We start from the raw sequence: 15,421 nt of genomic DNA, 5'->3' as shown, positions 1-15,421 counted from the left end.
ATCCGGAATATACACAGCCGGTCCCGGTGTCGGTTTCACACCTTATAAAACCAGACTAGACCGGTTGTGTATTTTTTTAGTTTTTTTAAAAAATTATTTAAGTCCAATGCTAAATTTCTAATCCCATAAGCCAACTTCAAATCACCTCTCTTTTCTAGGCCCAAACATCTCTCTTTGCATGAAATTGGGTTATTTGTGAATTTTTAAGCCCAAAAAATAAAATTTTAGTTGAAGTTTGTTCAAACAAAAATTTTGAAAAATATATAATAAAAATAGGGAGCTGATTTTCCCACTCCCCTTTTCTCCACTTACACTCCCTTTTATTTTTTAATATTTTTTAATCACTTTTGTTCTTTCTCTTTCCTATTCTACCCTTATCTTACTTCACTTTTATATTATTTCTTTTTCTTTATATTTAATTTTCCTACTTACACTTCATTTTCAATAATTTTTTTTTTCAATGGATATAGAATTCTTTAAAATTAATATATTACAAAACAAAAACAAAATATTTTCCCCAGCCCCAATAACCCCCTCTCTTCGTCAACCCCCTCCTCCTCCCATCTCTGCACTCCAGCCCCATCGTCCTACTACCACCCACACCATCCACCACTGCATTGCCCCCCAACACCAACAACATCAATGGCTCGCTCTCCCTCGACTCCTTTTCTCTACCCCTCTCTCTGCAAATTAAAAAACAACATCAGTCAAAATCATGCTTTATTCCCACCAAATTCTCAAAAGTCTCTGACTTATTATCCTTCCTTGTAACATTTTTGCTAAGTGCTAACAAAGAGAAATTTCTAATGCTCGGGTCTGAAGCTTTTTGCTTCAAGTAAGGAGCTTTACACTCTGTGATTCAACTCAACCAATTAAAGGTTTTTTCAACCTACCCCCATGCCGCACCCCACACAGCCACCCGCCCACCGATAGAAATCGTTGCCCCAACGCAGCCACCCACAAACGAACTTACCGCCCCACTGATAGCCACACTCAAACCCCAAAACTTTTAAAAAAACGTGGATGGTTGTTGAAGAAAGAGGGGAAAAGAGAGAAAAAGAGGGAGAGAAAATGAGGAGGGGTGGGCTTGGTTGTTATCGAATAAAGAGGGGAAAGAGGGGGAGAGAGAAGAATTGGGGCTGGGGGAAATATTTTGTTTTTGTTTTGTAATATATTAATTTTAAACAATTCTATATTCATTGAAAAAAAAATTATTGAAAATGAAGTGTAAGTACTAAGTAGGAACATTAAATAAAAAGAAAAAGAAATAATATAAAAGTCAGTAAGATAAGGGTAGAATAGGAAAGAGAAAGAACAAAAGTGATTAAAAAATATTAAAAAACAAAAGGGAGTGTAAGTGGAGAAAAGGGGAGTGGGAAAATCAGCTCCCTAAAAATATGGTCCAAAATAGAAAACCACACCGGAACCGATTTAAACCGGACCAAATCACCACTAGTTGAATGGTATTGATTTCAATTCCAGTGTAAAGTAAAAACCGAACCAAACCAGACCGTCCCCAACCCTACACCAGACTTACAAAGCTTACACTATAAACTACAGTTATGAAAAGATTAGATCAATTAAAGCTAAAGTAGCAGCTCTTAAGCAAAAGTGAAAAGTTTTCTAGGAAGAAAAGAAAAGAAAAGTAATAGTGCAAGCTGTGCACAAGAAAAATGTAGGTTCCCAAGGTGGCTGGAAGAAAGTGAAATTAAGATCGTTGTTGGTGAGTTGAGTAGATGATAAACAGAGATTCTAAAAAACCAACTTAATTTGAACATATATAGCACATCATCAGTTTTTGCATTTCTGATTGCGCTTTAAAACCAAAGCCAAAGGTTACAACAGAAAACGAGCATACAACTAAAAACAAAATGGGAACAATAACAACATGGCCAGTGCCCATGTTTCATCCCTTTAATTACAGTCTAATTAAGCACTATGTTCACCAGTGTCGTGATTATCTTCTGTGTTTCTTCGATTCCGAATAAGGATCGAACCCGACACACAGAAGATCAAGAGGAAGGGCCAAAAGCACACTCTGATAGGATTGTCAACATGCCTACTGAGGTAAGCATACTGAACTATGGAGAAAGCCAATTGAAAGAAGGCTCCAAGTAGTCCAAAGACATCAGAGAAAGTACCGAAAAGCCTGTTACGAGGAGGTGGATGATAAAACAAGGGCGGCATTCCCCTCCTCCTCACCAATCGGACTCTTTCCTTTCTGGCCTTGAGAAAGAGCTCCGCGATGCAAGTGAGCAGAGCTAGAATAGCCAACAACATAGCAACAAGTGCAAAGTGGGGCTTTCTTGGGGAGGAGACCTGTTCAAACACAGCTGATACAATCTCTAGGCAGAGGCTAGCCAGTAAAAACATCCACTGTGCTGAAACAGAAACATTAGCTCCGTTTTCCCTAATTTGCCTTGGATGATGAATCTGAATCTGATTGTTGCCCTCATGATCCAAATACTCAGGCAAATGACGCAAAAATAGTCAGACAAACGCGGAAGTGAAATGTTAGGGAGAGGAAAATCTAGGAGGTTTTCGACGGAAGGAGGAGAAAAATCTAGGAGGTTTTCGATGGAATGAGGAGGAAAATCTAGGAGGTTTTCGATGGAATGAGGAGGAAAAAGTTGTCGTAAGGGATTATGTAGTTTCCAGCAAACAAATCGAAAGAGATGAATACTGTTAACGATACTGTTAGGGAAACGAATAATACCATCATCTCTATGGAAAGTGGGTGTGTTGGGGAAAAGAGGCCTCGCTCCAAAACTATCCAAATTCATCCGACTTCTTCTTCCCCTTGGTTCGCCGTATTAACTTAGAAGAGTCCTTCTGCGGACCCGAAAACTTGTAGAAAGGACCAGGCGCCTTCACCATGGCCATCTCCGTCTTAGGCCATCCCCATTGCAAGTCTGTATCCTCATTTCAGATATACAAAATATAGAAAAAGACCCAAACAATTGTTTACTCAGACTCTGGACCGGAAGGAAGTTTGGTGTTTTTATAAACTCTTTGGTTCACCCAGTCTTTAAACAGAAATTATGCACAAATTATACACCTTTCCAACGCGCCCCACACGACAGGAAAGCGTGTGTGACGGAAACCACGTGCAACCTTCCAGGACCAGGAAGCAGGTTTTTACAAGCATAGACTCCGGGCTGGATTGACCAAAAACAAAGACTCCGCGAACGGCTGAGAGTTGATTCCAAATCAAATCTAATGGCTGCCATTCAAAAGCAACCAAAGGTAAGTAAATTTTTTTAAAAAAACATTTAATCTAATGGAATTTTCTGGGACCGCGTTATCAATTCATGTAACTTTTCGCCATTTTTCATTGTAACTTTTATATTCTTTTTGCTAAATAATTATTTTCCTTTGTTAAGTCGTATTATTATATTTTTGTTTAGTTGACACATTTTTATATTTTCAATTCTAAACATGAGTGGTTTTTTTTACTCACACCCACTCATATAAATAAGATCTTGACTCACCCACTCATATAAAGAAATCTTAATCATTTGATTAATCTTATAACTAAGATTCTAGCACGACAATGGAATTATATGAAGTTAAAACCTCACCTTATATACTGTATCAATAACCTGCATCATTTGGATTTTCCAGCAAGCATGTATTGTATAATATGAATATTTTGAGCAGTTGACAATGTGTCACGCCCCGGACCCGGGGTAGGCGGAAACCCCGCGCCCGGTGCGTGAGTAAAATAAAAATAAAAAGAAATACAAAGAAGGGTTTAAAATAAACTTCTGTTATAAAAATAGTTTCAAAAATCTTACAATTTTACAAATAATAAATAAAGCTCTATCACTCTCATCTAATTCATCCTCAACTGGTTTAGTCCTTGTCTTGCTCACTAATTCATCTGAAAAATTAAACAGAGTGAGGGATGAGCAACCACCGCTCAGTAGGGACATGAGACCTTACCACAGTAGATTGATATAACTAAATTAAGTGACATGCAATCACACAGCCAAATATCATATAATTAAGAATAATGCATGAATGAATGCTCTTCATCTAATCCCGTTAATTCATATAACTGGACAAGCAGACCTGCACGTCCCATACCATGCTTATACCACTTGGTCCCGGATGCCCATTTATATGAACTAACACCCATTTCAATCATCCCATAATTCCCCTTTTGTTAGTCATCTTGTCTAACTCCCTTTCGCCAGTCCCGAATCACCCAATAAAAACCATGTGCACTGTGGGATCCCTGAGACCTGGTACCTGCCAAGAGTTAGACTCAACTACACAAAAGACTATATCCATTACCCTCTTTTCCATCATTATTATCTCCAACCAACATCTCTAACTAATTTCCATGACATGATATAAGTATGCATTTCACATATCCATATATCCCACAACAATGTAGCTATTCAAAATATCACCAATGCTCCAACATTGCTCAAATAGTTAAGAGAATATTAACACCCAATACAAGAAACGTCAATCAAACAGTACCACGTATAATGTAATGCTCACAGAATTTAATTAAATCAATCTCCGTAAAGGTTCTCCAAGAAATCCCTACCTCGTTTTCAAAGCTAATTCCAAGTTAAGAAAACACACAAGTTAGGACCTCTAACTCCTCCAGAAATTCTATCCCTACTAGCCTTCTTTCTTCCTTTACCTTCTTCCTCTCTTTCTCCGTCCCTCTCAAGAACTATTACTTTGCATGCGTTGTGTGCAACCTCAAATACCAAGTGTTTGTGTTTTCAAATAAGAAGCAACGGAGTGACCTATTTATACTAGAAGAGAACATGCATACTTATTCTCCAAGAATAGAATCTACTTATCCTCCAAGTATCATAAATATCTACTATATTTAATAATTAAGTGCTTGTATGTGTGCATGTGTCAAAAGAATCAATATAGACAAGCCACCTCAAGTTAAGATGAATTCCTACGTGTTGCTTCACCAAAATTCTATTGCTAAGAATGCATGTGAAAGCTCCACATGCTAATTCCAAGTCATGGTTTGTTGACAAGGAAAAAGTAACTTAATAAAGCGAAACAACACATCCACTTAAGAGCTAGTTAATTATATATAAAGATTTAATGGAATAACATACATGTAAATATTGAAATGGTATTATAAAACGTAAAACAACTATACATATATAATTCTATCTTATCAAGATAACTACATTTATAATAGAATTTATTTATTTATTTTTATAATCAATAATGAAGAAAACAGAATCTCACAATCTACCCTCCTTAAAGAAATTTCGTCCTCGAAATTTAAAATGAAAACTTAATAGAATCAGAGAAAAATTTATGGGTACTTCCTACTAACACTTAATCTACTATAATAAGTTATGCCCCTAATTCAAACTTATTTTGTACTAATACTAGACCACAGTTCCCAAGGGTGTCTAATCCCTATGCTCTGATACCATTTTGTCACGCCCCGGACCCGGGGGTAGGCGGAAACCCCGCGCCCGGTGCGTGAGTAAAATAAAAATAAAAAGAAATACAAAGAAGGGTTTAAAATAAACTTCTGTTATAAAAATAGTTTCAAAAATCTTACAATTTTACAAATAATAAATAAAGCTCTATCACTCTCATCTAATTCATCCTCAACTGGTTTAGTCCTTGTCTTGCTCACTAATTCATCTGAAAAATTAAACAGAGTGAGGGATGAGCAACCACCGCTCAGTAGGGACATGAGACCTTACCACAGTAGATTGATATAACTAAATTAAGTGACATGCAATCACACAGCCAAATATCATATAATTAAGAATAATGCATGAATGAATGCTCTTCATCTAATCCCGTTAATTCATATAACTGGACAAGCAGACCTGCACGTCCCATACCATGCTTATACCACTTGGTCCCGGATGCCCATTTATATGAACTAACACCCATTTCAATCATCCCATAATTCCCCTTTTGTTAGTCATCTTGTCTAACTCCCTTTCGCCAGTCCCGAATCACCCAATAAAATCATGTGCACTGTGGGATCCCTGAGACCTGGTACCTGCCAAGAGTTAGACTCAACTACACAAAAGACTATTTCCATTACCCTATTTTCCATCAACCCAAGAATTCCAGCCATCACCGATAATATATGATCATGTCAATATTAATAAAATAATATAGATAATTAACAACACTTCAACATCCAATATCAATAATAATAATATCATGCATAATATTGTGTTCACGAAATTTAATTAAATCAATCCCCGTAAAGGCCTCCCAAGAAATCCCTACCTCGTTTTCAAAGCTAATTCCAAGTTAAGAAAACACACAAGTTAGGACCTCTAACTCCTCCAGAAATTCTATCCCTACTAGCCTTCTTTCTTCCTTTACCTTCTTCCTCTCTTTCTCCGTCCCTCTCAAGAACTATTACTTTGCATGCGTTGTGTGCAACCTCAAATACCAAGTGTTTGTGTTTTCAAATAAGAAGCAACGGAGTGACCTATTTATACTAGAAGAGAACATGCATACTTATTCTCCAAGAATAGAATCTACTTATCCTCCAAGTATCATAAATATCTACTATATTTAATAATTAAGTGCTTGTATGTGTGCATGTGTCAAAAGAATCAATATAGACAAGCCACCTCAAGTTAAGATGAATTCCTACGTGTTGCTTCACCAAAATTCTATTGCTAAGAATGCATGTGAAAGCTCCACATGCTAATTCCAAGTCATGGTTTGTTGACAAGGAAAAAGTAACTTAATAAAGCGAAACAACACATCCACTTAAGAGCTAGTTAATTATATATAAAGATTTAATGGAATAACATACATGTAAATATTGAAATGGTATTATAAAACGTAAAACAACTATACATATATAATTCTATCTTATCAAGATAACTACATTTATAATAGAATTTATTTATTTATTTTTATAATCAATAATGAAGAAAACAGAATCTCACACAATGGCAACTTGGCCACTGATAACCGAACAGTAGACAATGAAGGATTTATAGATGCTCCTCAACTGTTATTTGTTTTTCCCCAAAGATTTGAATAAACCCATCGGCATGCACCCAATTTTCCTTTTAAGATGTGATATGAGAAATTTATGAATGGCTGCCCGTGTAGTTGTCTTAACAAACAAAAAATTATTTACTAATGGAAGTTTCTCGAATCACTTTATCAATTCATGTAACTTTTACACATTTTTCATTGTAGCTTTTATATTCTCTTTGCTAAATGAATCGCTTTTATCAATTCATGCAACGTTGACATGGACTAGATATCATTGTCGTACAATGATATTGATCAGAGTTCATTGTCATACACTAATCAAAGTTCATTGTCGCACAGTGACGTAGACTGGAGGTTACTATTGTCCAATGTTATCGACTAGAGGTGTGGTGTTACTCTCTTACCTTGATCGGATTTTCCTTCTTTGGGAGTTTTTTATGGCAAGGTTTGAACAAGGGCACTTTAGTTGTTGCACCTCTGTTTTCTAGTTTTCTAATTGTAACTCATATGTCTTTGCAGCGAAATTAATGAAATATTTCTCTTTGATTAAATTTTTTTTTACTATCATATCATTTAGGTGTTTAAAAATTTGATTTAAAAAAAAACGTGTTTAGTTAGTATAGCAGCAGTCATGAAAAAAATGGCCTCCTCATTGAAGGGGATGTCTGTTTTGGAGGGGACGTTTTGGAGGGAGAAGAGAGTATTGGAGGGAGAAGAGAGAAGAAGGCCTCGTTCTAATACAACACTTGCTAAAATATGAATATGGGTTTTCAATATGTTCAGATTATTTATTCTTCTCCATAAGGAGGTATATATATAGGTTTACAGAGTGCTTTACAAGGAATAAGATACTATCAGGAATTAGGAAAGTATCTCCTAATTATACACAGATTTGTCAACTAAATGGAATGGGAAAGTAAATCCCTTAATTAATCAAGGAAATAATTCTCCTTGATTAATTAGGAGACTCACGTCAACACTCCTCCTCAAGTTGGTGCATATACGTCACCAATGCCCAACTTGGTAAGTGAGTCATAAAACACTCTGCTACAAACAGCTTTGGTTAAGATATCAGCTAATTGATCTTCTGATCTTACGAATGGTAGCCGGATGATCTTCTTCTCAATTTTTTCTTTGATAAAATGTCTATCCACCTCAACATGTTTGGTTCGATTATGTTGAACTGGATTATGGGCAATATCAATCGCTGACTTGTTGTCACAATGCAACTCCATTGGCTTTCCTGGCTTGAAACCCAGTTCTGTCAAGAGTCTTCTGATCCATAGCAATTCACAAACTCCATGAGCCATTCCTCGATACTCTGCTTCTGCACTAGACCGAGAAACCACATTTTGTTTTTTACTCCGCCAAGTTACTAGATTACCTCCCACGAAGGTGAAGTAGCCTGAAGTAGAGCGTCTGTCAGTAATGGATCCAGCCCAATCAGCATATGTATATCCCACAACTTCAAGATCTCTATTTTTTGAGAACATTAATCCTTTTCCAGGGGTTAACTTTAAATACCTTAAGATTCGATCAACTGCATTCCTATGAGACACACTGGGTGAATGCATAAACTGACTAACCACACTCACAGCATATGCAATATCTGGTCTTGTGTGGGCTAAATATATTAACCTTCCAACAAGGCGTTGGTACTGTTCCTTATTGGTTGGTTCTTGATCCATACCTTCACACAACTTGTGATTCATCTCGATTGGTGTGTCAGCAGGCTTACATCCAAGCAATCCTGTTTCAGCAAGTAGATCCAATACATATTTCCTCTGTGACAGAAATATACCATTTGCGGACCTTGCTACTTCAATTCCAAGAAAGTACTTCAGATCACCTAAATCCTTCATCTCAAATTCCTGAGACAAATACTTCTGTAGTTTCAATTGCTCTCCTGTGTCGTTTCCAGTCACAACTATGTCATCCACATAAACAATCAGTGCGGTAAGTTTCTTTCCATCACGCTTCAGGAACAAAGTGTGATCCGCATTACTCTGTGTATATCCAAAAAACTTCATGGATTTAGTGAATCTACCAAACCATGCCCTGGGAGACTGCTTTAACCCATACAATGACTTTTTGAGCTTGCAAACTTGATTCCCTTTGTCATGAGTGAAGTTACATCCTGGTGGTAAGTCCATATATACTTCTTCTTCCAGGTCTCCATGTAAGAATGCATTTTTTACATCAAACTGATGTAATGGCCAATCGAGATTTGCTGCTAGAGACAGGAGGATTCTGATAGTTTTGATCTTGGCTACTGGGGCAAAGGTTTCTTGGTAGTCTATCCCATATCTCTGTGTGTATCCCGTTGCCACCAATCTAGCTTTATATCTTTCAACAGATCCATCTGCCTTGAGTTTCACAGTATAGATCCATTTGCATCCCACTGTCTTCTTTCCATGAGGTAATGGCACGAGTTCCCATGTGCCATTCTTCTGGAGAGCTCGCATTTCTTCATTCATGGCTTCTTTCCATTTTTGATCTTCTAGTGCTTCAGTTACACTGTTGGGAACAGGTATTTCGGCTAACTGCTTCACAAAGTGTACCCGTGACTCAGATAATCTGGTGAGAGATACATAATTGTTGATGGGATATTTCCCCTTTGCATTAATATCTGCTTCGTAGTGTACTGGGGGTTTACCACGATTCTTCCTTTTTGGAATCTGATATGTAGGCTCTGCGCCTTCTGAAATGCAATCAGTTATTTCATTAATGTTATCAGTTTCAGGTAGAGAAGTTACCTGAATGACGTCCTCAGCAGATGATTGGTGTGGTACTGGAGCTGAAGAATTTTCTGAAGCGGGCATAAACTCTTCAATTCTCTCCTCCTGAGTGTGATGGCTGGGATCGGACTGAAGCGGAACAATTTCAGCAAAAACTGGGGGGAGCGACCGGTCGTCAGGGTCAGGCGACCGGTCGTTTTCAGGCAGAGTCGTGGGCGACCGGTCGTTTTCATCTGGCGACCGGTCGCTTTCAGGCAGAGTCGTTTGCGACCGGTCGTTTTCATCTGGCGACCGGTCGCTTTCAGGCAGAGTCGTTTGCGACCGGTCGTTTTCATCTGGCGACCGGTCGTTTTCGTCGGGCGACCGGTCGCTGTAGATCGACGACCGGTCTTTCTGAGTCTGGAACGAATCTGGAAAAATGGCTGGAGTAAAAAATTCAGAAATGTGAGAAGGATCCTCCGGGGCATCCAAAAAATAGCTCTCCTGTTCCCGGAACGCAACATCCATGGAAGTATATACTTTCTGACTCGGCGGATGATAACACCGGTAACCTTTCTGATGAGGTGCATACCCAATGAACACACACTTGTCGGCACGGGGATCTAATTTGCCGCGTTGGTGATCATGTAAGTGGACAAAGACCACACAACCAAATATGCGGGGTTCCAGGTTTTGGGTGGGAGGTATTTGGCTATGGTGTTGGAGTGTTTGAAGGGGGGTTCGGAATTGGAGGATACTAGAGGGAATCCGATTGATAAGGTAAGCCGCAGAAAGGATGGCTTCGTCCCAAAAAGACCGAGGCATATTTGCACCAAAGAGGGATGCACGAACTACTTCCAGTAAGTGTCGATTCTTTCGTTCAGCCACACCATTCTGTTGAGGAGTGGACGGGCATGAGCGTTGATGGATGATACCGTGAGCTTGGAAGAACTCATTAAGATCATGGTTGAGAAATTCCCCGCCATTGTCAGACCGAAGAACCTGAATTCGGGTATGAAATTGTGTCTCCACCATGTGATAAAACTGTTGAAACTTGGAACTGACTTCCCCTTTAGTTTTGAGAAGGGAAACCCAGGTCATGCGTGTGCAATCATCAATGAACGTGACAAACCATCTAGCTCCCCCGGGAGTGGTAATTTTAGAAGGGCCCCAAACATCAGAATGAACAGGGGAAAAAGGAATTAAACTTTTATTGGAACTTAAGGGAAAGGGAACACGATGGCTCTTGGCCAGTTCACAAATGTCACACTTAAAACTAGAACTCTCTAAATATGAAAATAATGAAGGAAATAGCTTCTGTAAATATCCAAACGAAGCATGTCCAAGACGGCGATGCCATAACCATACTTCGGAAGTTTTCTTCTCAACACTCGTCCCCCCAATTTTGTAAGCTTGACTGAGGATGGCTTCACTGTCAGATGCCAGGTCCAAATAGTAGAGTTTGCCCCTCCTAGTACCACAACCAATCGTCTTGCTGCTGAGAATGTCCTGAAAAACACAATGAGTAGGCCAAAAGGTTACAGTGCAATTCAAAGCCGTAGTAATTTGGGCAACAGACAAGAGATTATGATGTAAGGATGGAACAATCAACACAGAATCCAAAGTGAGGGAGTTAGAGAGAGAGAGGGAACCCTCCCCAATCACCGGGGAGGGGGTACCATTGGCATTAGACACCACCGATTGAGAAGGCGGTGTATGAAAAATAATTTGTCCCGGATCAAAGGTCATGTGATCAGTGGCTCCGGTGTCAATGACCCATGTGTGTTTCTTTGAGGAACTATGCAAAACATAACCTTGGGTACCTGATGTGGCTACAGAGGTAGAGGCAGGAGCCGGTGCAGGTGGAGCAGCAGGACGGACAGGATCCGTGACGGAAGAGGTGTGAAGGGAGGTGCTCCTATTCTTGCGAGGAGCTTTGGAGTGGTCCCACCAATCCGGGTACCCAATTAGTTCATAACAGCGAGCACGATTATGTTTGTTTCCACCACAATGAGTGCATTTGGTTTCTGGACGAGAGCTTGTGTTCTGAGTCTGAGAAGCGCCACCGGTAGAGGGTGGAGGGCCCCTCGGACGTTGAGTGGCCAGAACCGCAGTGTCTGGAGTACTGGCCATGATCAGTCGTTGTTGAGCTTCGCGACGTACATATGCAAAAGTTTGGTCAAGATCCAATTTGGGGTCTTTGCGTAGGATCTCCCCCCGGACTTGATCAAACTGAGGATCGAGCCCGGCAAGGAAAAGGTGAACACGAAGACGATCCAGTTCAGTCTGGCGCTCAGTGATGTCGGCGTCACAGTGCATGCGATTCGGGGTGCGATGATCAATCTCCTGAAAGATGGTCTGCAGTTGGCTGTAGTATTTGTGGACGGGAGCACCATTCTGTTTAATGGTGAACGCCCGTTTATTAAGATCAAACAGAAAAGTTTCATCCCCCCCATCAAAGTAGGTTTTCTTCACGGCATCCCAGATTTCCTTGGCGGTACTAAAACGGATGAACCGACCCATTAAGTCTGGAGACATGGAGTCGATGAGCCACCCTTTGACCCGAAAGTTCGCCGTACACCATTGGTTGTAAGTGGAGGAGGACTTAGGGGGCTGCGGAGTGTCGCCGGTGAGGTACCCCAATTTTTCGCGACTAGCAATACGTAACTCCATGACCTGAGACCATAAGGCATAATTGGTCTCGGTCAAGGTGATGCCGGTAGGAAACGGAGCGTTGTCACTATGAATAGTAACAATTTGGGGGGATGAGGAAGTGGATTCGGTGGTTTGGGAAACGATATCCATGGCAGCAGAAGGAAAAGAGGTTGGGTTTCGGGGTGTGTTTTAGGGTTTTAGGGATTCAGGGGTCAGAGTTTCAGGATTCAGGGTACCGGGATTCAGGATTCAGGATTCAGGGATTCAGAGTTTTTGAGGGTTTCGGGGTGTGTTTGGGGTTTCGGGATTCAGGATTCAGAGTTGCAGGATTCAGGGTTTCGGGATTCAGGATTCAGGATTCAGGATTCAGGATTCAGGGATTCAGGATACGAGGGATTCAGGGATTCAGGATTCAGAGTTTCAGGATTCAGGGTTTCGGGATTCAGGTTTCAGGATTCAGGGATTCAGGATACGAGGATATGGGTTCGAGAAATTCAATACGAGGATTTAGAGACAACCTAGGATCGATTGCTCTGATACCATGCTAAAATATGAATATGGGTTTTCAATATGTTCAGATTATTTATTCTTCTCCATAAGGAGGTATATATATAGGTTTACAGAGTGCTTTACAAGGAATAAGATACTATCAGGAATTAGGAAAGTATCTCCTAATTATACACAGATTTGTCAACTAAATGGAATGGGAAAGTAAATCCCTTAATTAATCAAGGAAATAATTCTCCTTGATTAATTAGGAGACTCACGTCAACAACACTTACACTTACAATTGCTTTTCATACAGCCGTTAGATTGGATCCAACGGTATTCTCATGTTATGTTCTCACATAAGCGTTCTCACTAGATCCTGACCCAGATCTGAGCATAAGCCACAGCCGTGCCACCCAGAGACCACCTGTTGTTGGTGAGTTCAGTAGATGATAAACAGTTTCTGCATTTCTGATTGCGCTTTAAAACTAAAGCCAAAGGTTACGGGAGTAACACAAAACGAGCATACAACTTAAAACAAAACAACATGGCCAGTGCCCATGTTTCATCCCTTTAATTACAGTCTAATTAGGCACTCTGTTCACCAGTGTCGTGATTATCTTCAGTGTTTCTTCGACTCTGAATTAGGATCGAACCCACCACACAGAAGACGAAGAGGAAGGGCCAAAAGCACAGTTTGATAGGATTGTCAACATGCCTACTGAGGAAAGCATACTGAGCTATGGAGAAAGCCAATTGAAAGAAGGCACTAAGTAGTCCCAAAACATCAGAGAAAGTACCGAAAAGCCTGTTACGAGGAGGTGGATGATAAAACCAGGGCGGAATTCCCCACCTCCCCACCAATCGGCCTCCTGCCTTTCTGGCCTTGAGAAAGAGCTCCGCGAGGCAAGTGAGCAGAGCTAGAATAGCCAACAACATAGCAACAAGTGCAAAGTGGGGCTTTCTTGGGGAGGAGATCTGTTCAAACACAGCTGATACAATCTCTAGGCAGAAGCTAGCCAATGTTATCGTCTAATGATGAAGAATAGATAAACAGACATATTTACTAATTATATACGGAGCTCAATGTATAAATCAAATACTGTATTGATGTGATTTTCCAACCAAGGCGGGGAATAGAGCTGCTCAGTCTTTGGCTCAATATGGCTTACGCGAGCATGGTCGGTTTTTCTGGGAACTTCACCAACCAAGTTGGTTACTGCCATTGCCAATGCTGGCGGGTGATAGGGAAAGGGGCTCTTGAGCATGGGTTACTTGAGGTGTGGTGTTACTCTCTTTCCTTGATCGGATTTTCCTTCTTTGGGGGTTTTTTTATGGCAAGGTTTGAACAAGGGCACTTTAGTTGTTGCACCTCTGTTTTCTAGTTTTCTAATTGTAACTCATGTGTCTTTGCAGCGAAATTAATGAAATATTTCTCTTTGATTAATTTTTTTTGTTTTACTATCATATCATTTAGGTGTTTAAAAATTTGATTAAAAAAAAACGTATTTAGTTAGTATAGCAGCAGTCATGAATAATTTGGCCCTTTTAACACTACATTTAATTATTATTTTTTATTAATCTCTTTATCAAATGATAAAAATATAAAATGCATAACAATAAACACTAATGTATAAGTAATTTAAATGGCTCATAAAATTACAGAGATTGATCTGCAGTCGCCTTGCCAATGCCAAATTTAAAGAAAGCAATTTGCAGAGCCATCATACACCAATTTCTTCCTCCACCCTCCTTTCCCATATCCTTAGGCCCAATTCTAGTATAAGGAATTTTAGTACATAGTAGGCCCTTCATCTGGCTATTAAAAAACTTCTAGGCCCAATCTAGTGGAAATTAACTTCATCATGCCAGGGAGATAATTCACTTTTCTTTTTTTCTTTGGTCAAAGGGGGATAATTAACTTGTATCATTCTGAATTCTGATCTCCTTTTATTATATCCATTTAATTTATCCCATCTATCATTTCGCTTTGCCATCCTTCCTACTTTGATGATGCAATATTGATAAACATAAATTCTAGGTATCTTTCTTACGGGCATGACACATTGAGAATACCTCTTTTTTATTATTTTATTTTTTTTTCAATTTTGATCTCATATATTGACAGAATTGATTACATTTGGGTATAATATTGTCTTTTAGAGTTTTGATTTTAAGTCTAAACTTAAAACCTAAAATCGAAGCGGTTAACCAATTCGAGACTAGAAACCTTAAGTCTAACCTCTCAATGATGATTATACTAAGAAGACATGGACGTTTTGTCTTTCAGGAATGTGCATTTCTATTTGGACATATCATATTATTATGTTTATTTGTACTTGTTCCATTATTTTTCAATTTTCAATAACTCAAGCCAAAATTAAGTTTAAACTCGTTTTAAAACAAGGTGATCCAAGCCAATAATAAGCTCAAGCTCGATACAAAAACAAGTCGATTCGAGCTTGAAAAATCCATTCAAGCAGAGTTTGAGCACAGCTCTACGAGCTTCACTCAACCTTGAGCTAACCTGAGCTTGAACTCGAATAACATTATCCGAGCCGAACTTGAGCAAA

The 15,421-nt window shown here is 39.4% G+C and overlaps 2 protein-coding genes across 2 annotated transcripts; both read right to left on the bottom strand.

Moving 5' to 3' along the window:
* Positions 1 to 1,929: 1,929 nt before the first annotated feature.
* LOC110773065 (uncharacterized) lies at positions 1,930 to 12,509 on the bottom strand. The gene is made up of 3 exons (XM_088254699.1): positions 11,528 to 12,509; positions 2,771 to 2,912; positions 1,930 to 2,356 (listed from the first exon to the last, which is right to left on the bottom strand). The coding sequence occupies exons 1-3, from the start codon at positions 12,507 to 12,509 to the stop codon at positions 1,930 to 1,932; spliced, it is 1,551 nt and encodes a 516-aa protein (XP_088110825.1).
* Positions 12,510 to 13,436: 927 nt separating this feature from the next.
* LOC148294032 (uncharacterized) lies at positions 13,437 to 14,074 on the bottom strand. The gene is made up of 2 exons (XM_088254698.1): positions 14,021 to 14,074; positions 13,437 to 13,880 (listed from the first exon to the last, which is right to left on the bottom strand). Exons 1-2 carry the CDS (start codon positions 14,072 to 14,074, stop codon positions 13,437 to 13,439), a joined length of 498 nt encoding a protein of 165 aa, XP_088110824.1.
* Between the last annotated feature and the right edge of the window lie 1,347 nt (positions 14,075 to 15,421).

This window comes from Prunus avium, chromosome 6, assembly GCF_965620075.1.
Source record: "Prunus avium chromosome 6, drPruAviu1.hap1.1, whole genome shotgun sequence".
In the NCBI taxonomy this organism is placed as follows: domain Eukaryota; kingdom Viridiplantae; phylum Streptophyta; class Magnoliopsida; order Rosales; family Rosaceae; genus Prunus; species Prunus avium.
This window is presented reverse-complemented; position numbering and strand designations above follow the sequence as displayed.

Excerpts from the sequence above, each read along its gene's own strand:
- LOC110773065 (XM_088254699.1), bottom strand. The coding sequence starts at position 12,509 with ATGGATATCGTTTCCCAAACCACCGAATCCACTTCCTCATCCCCCCAA. Across the intron at positions 2,913-11,527 it reads TACCTCTGTAGCCACATCAG|ACTTGCAATGGGGATGGCCT; the intron begins GTACCCAAGGTT and ends ATGAGGATACAG. Across the intron at positions 2,357-2,770 it reads AAGTCGGATGAATTTGGATA|CCTCTGCCTAGAGATTGTAT; the intron begins GTTTTGGAGCGA and ends TTTACTGGCTAG.
- LOC148294032 (XM_088254698.1), bottom strand. The coding sequence starts at position 14,074 with ATGGCAGTAACCAACTTGGTTGGTGAAGTTCCCAGAAAAACCGACCAT. Across the intron at positions 13,881-14,020 it reads GAAAAACCGACCATGCTCGC|ACGATAACATTGGCTAGCTT; the intron begins GTAAGCCATATT and ends CTTCATCATTAG.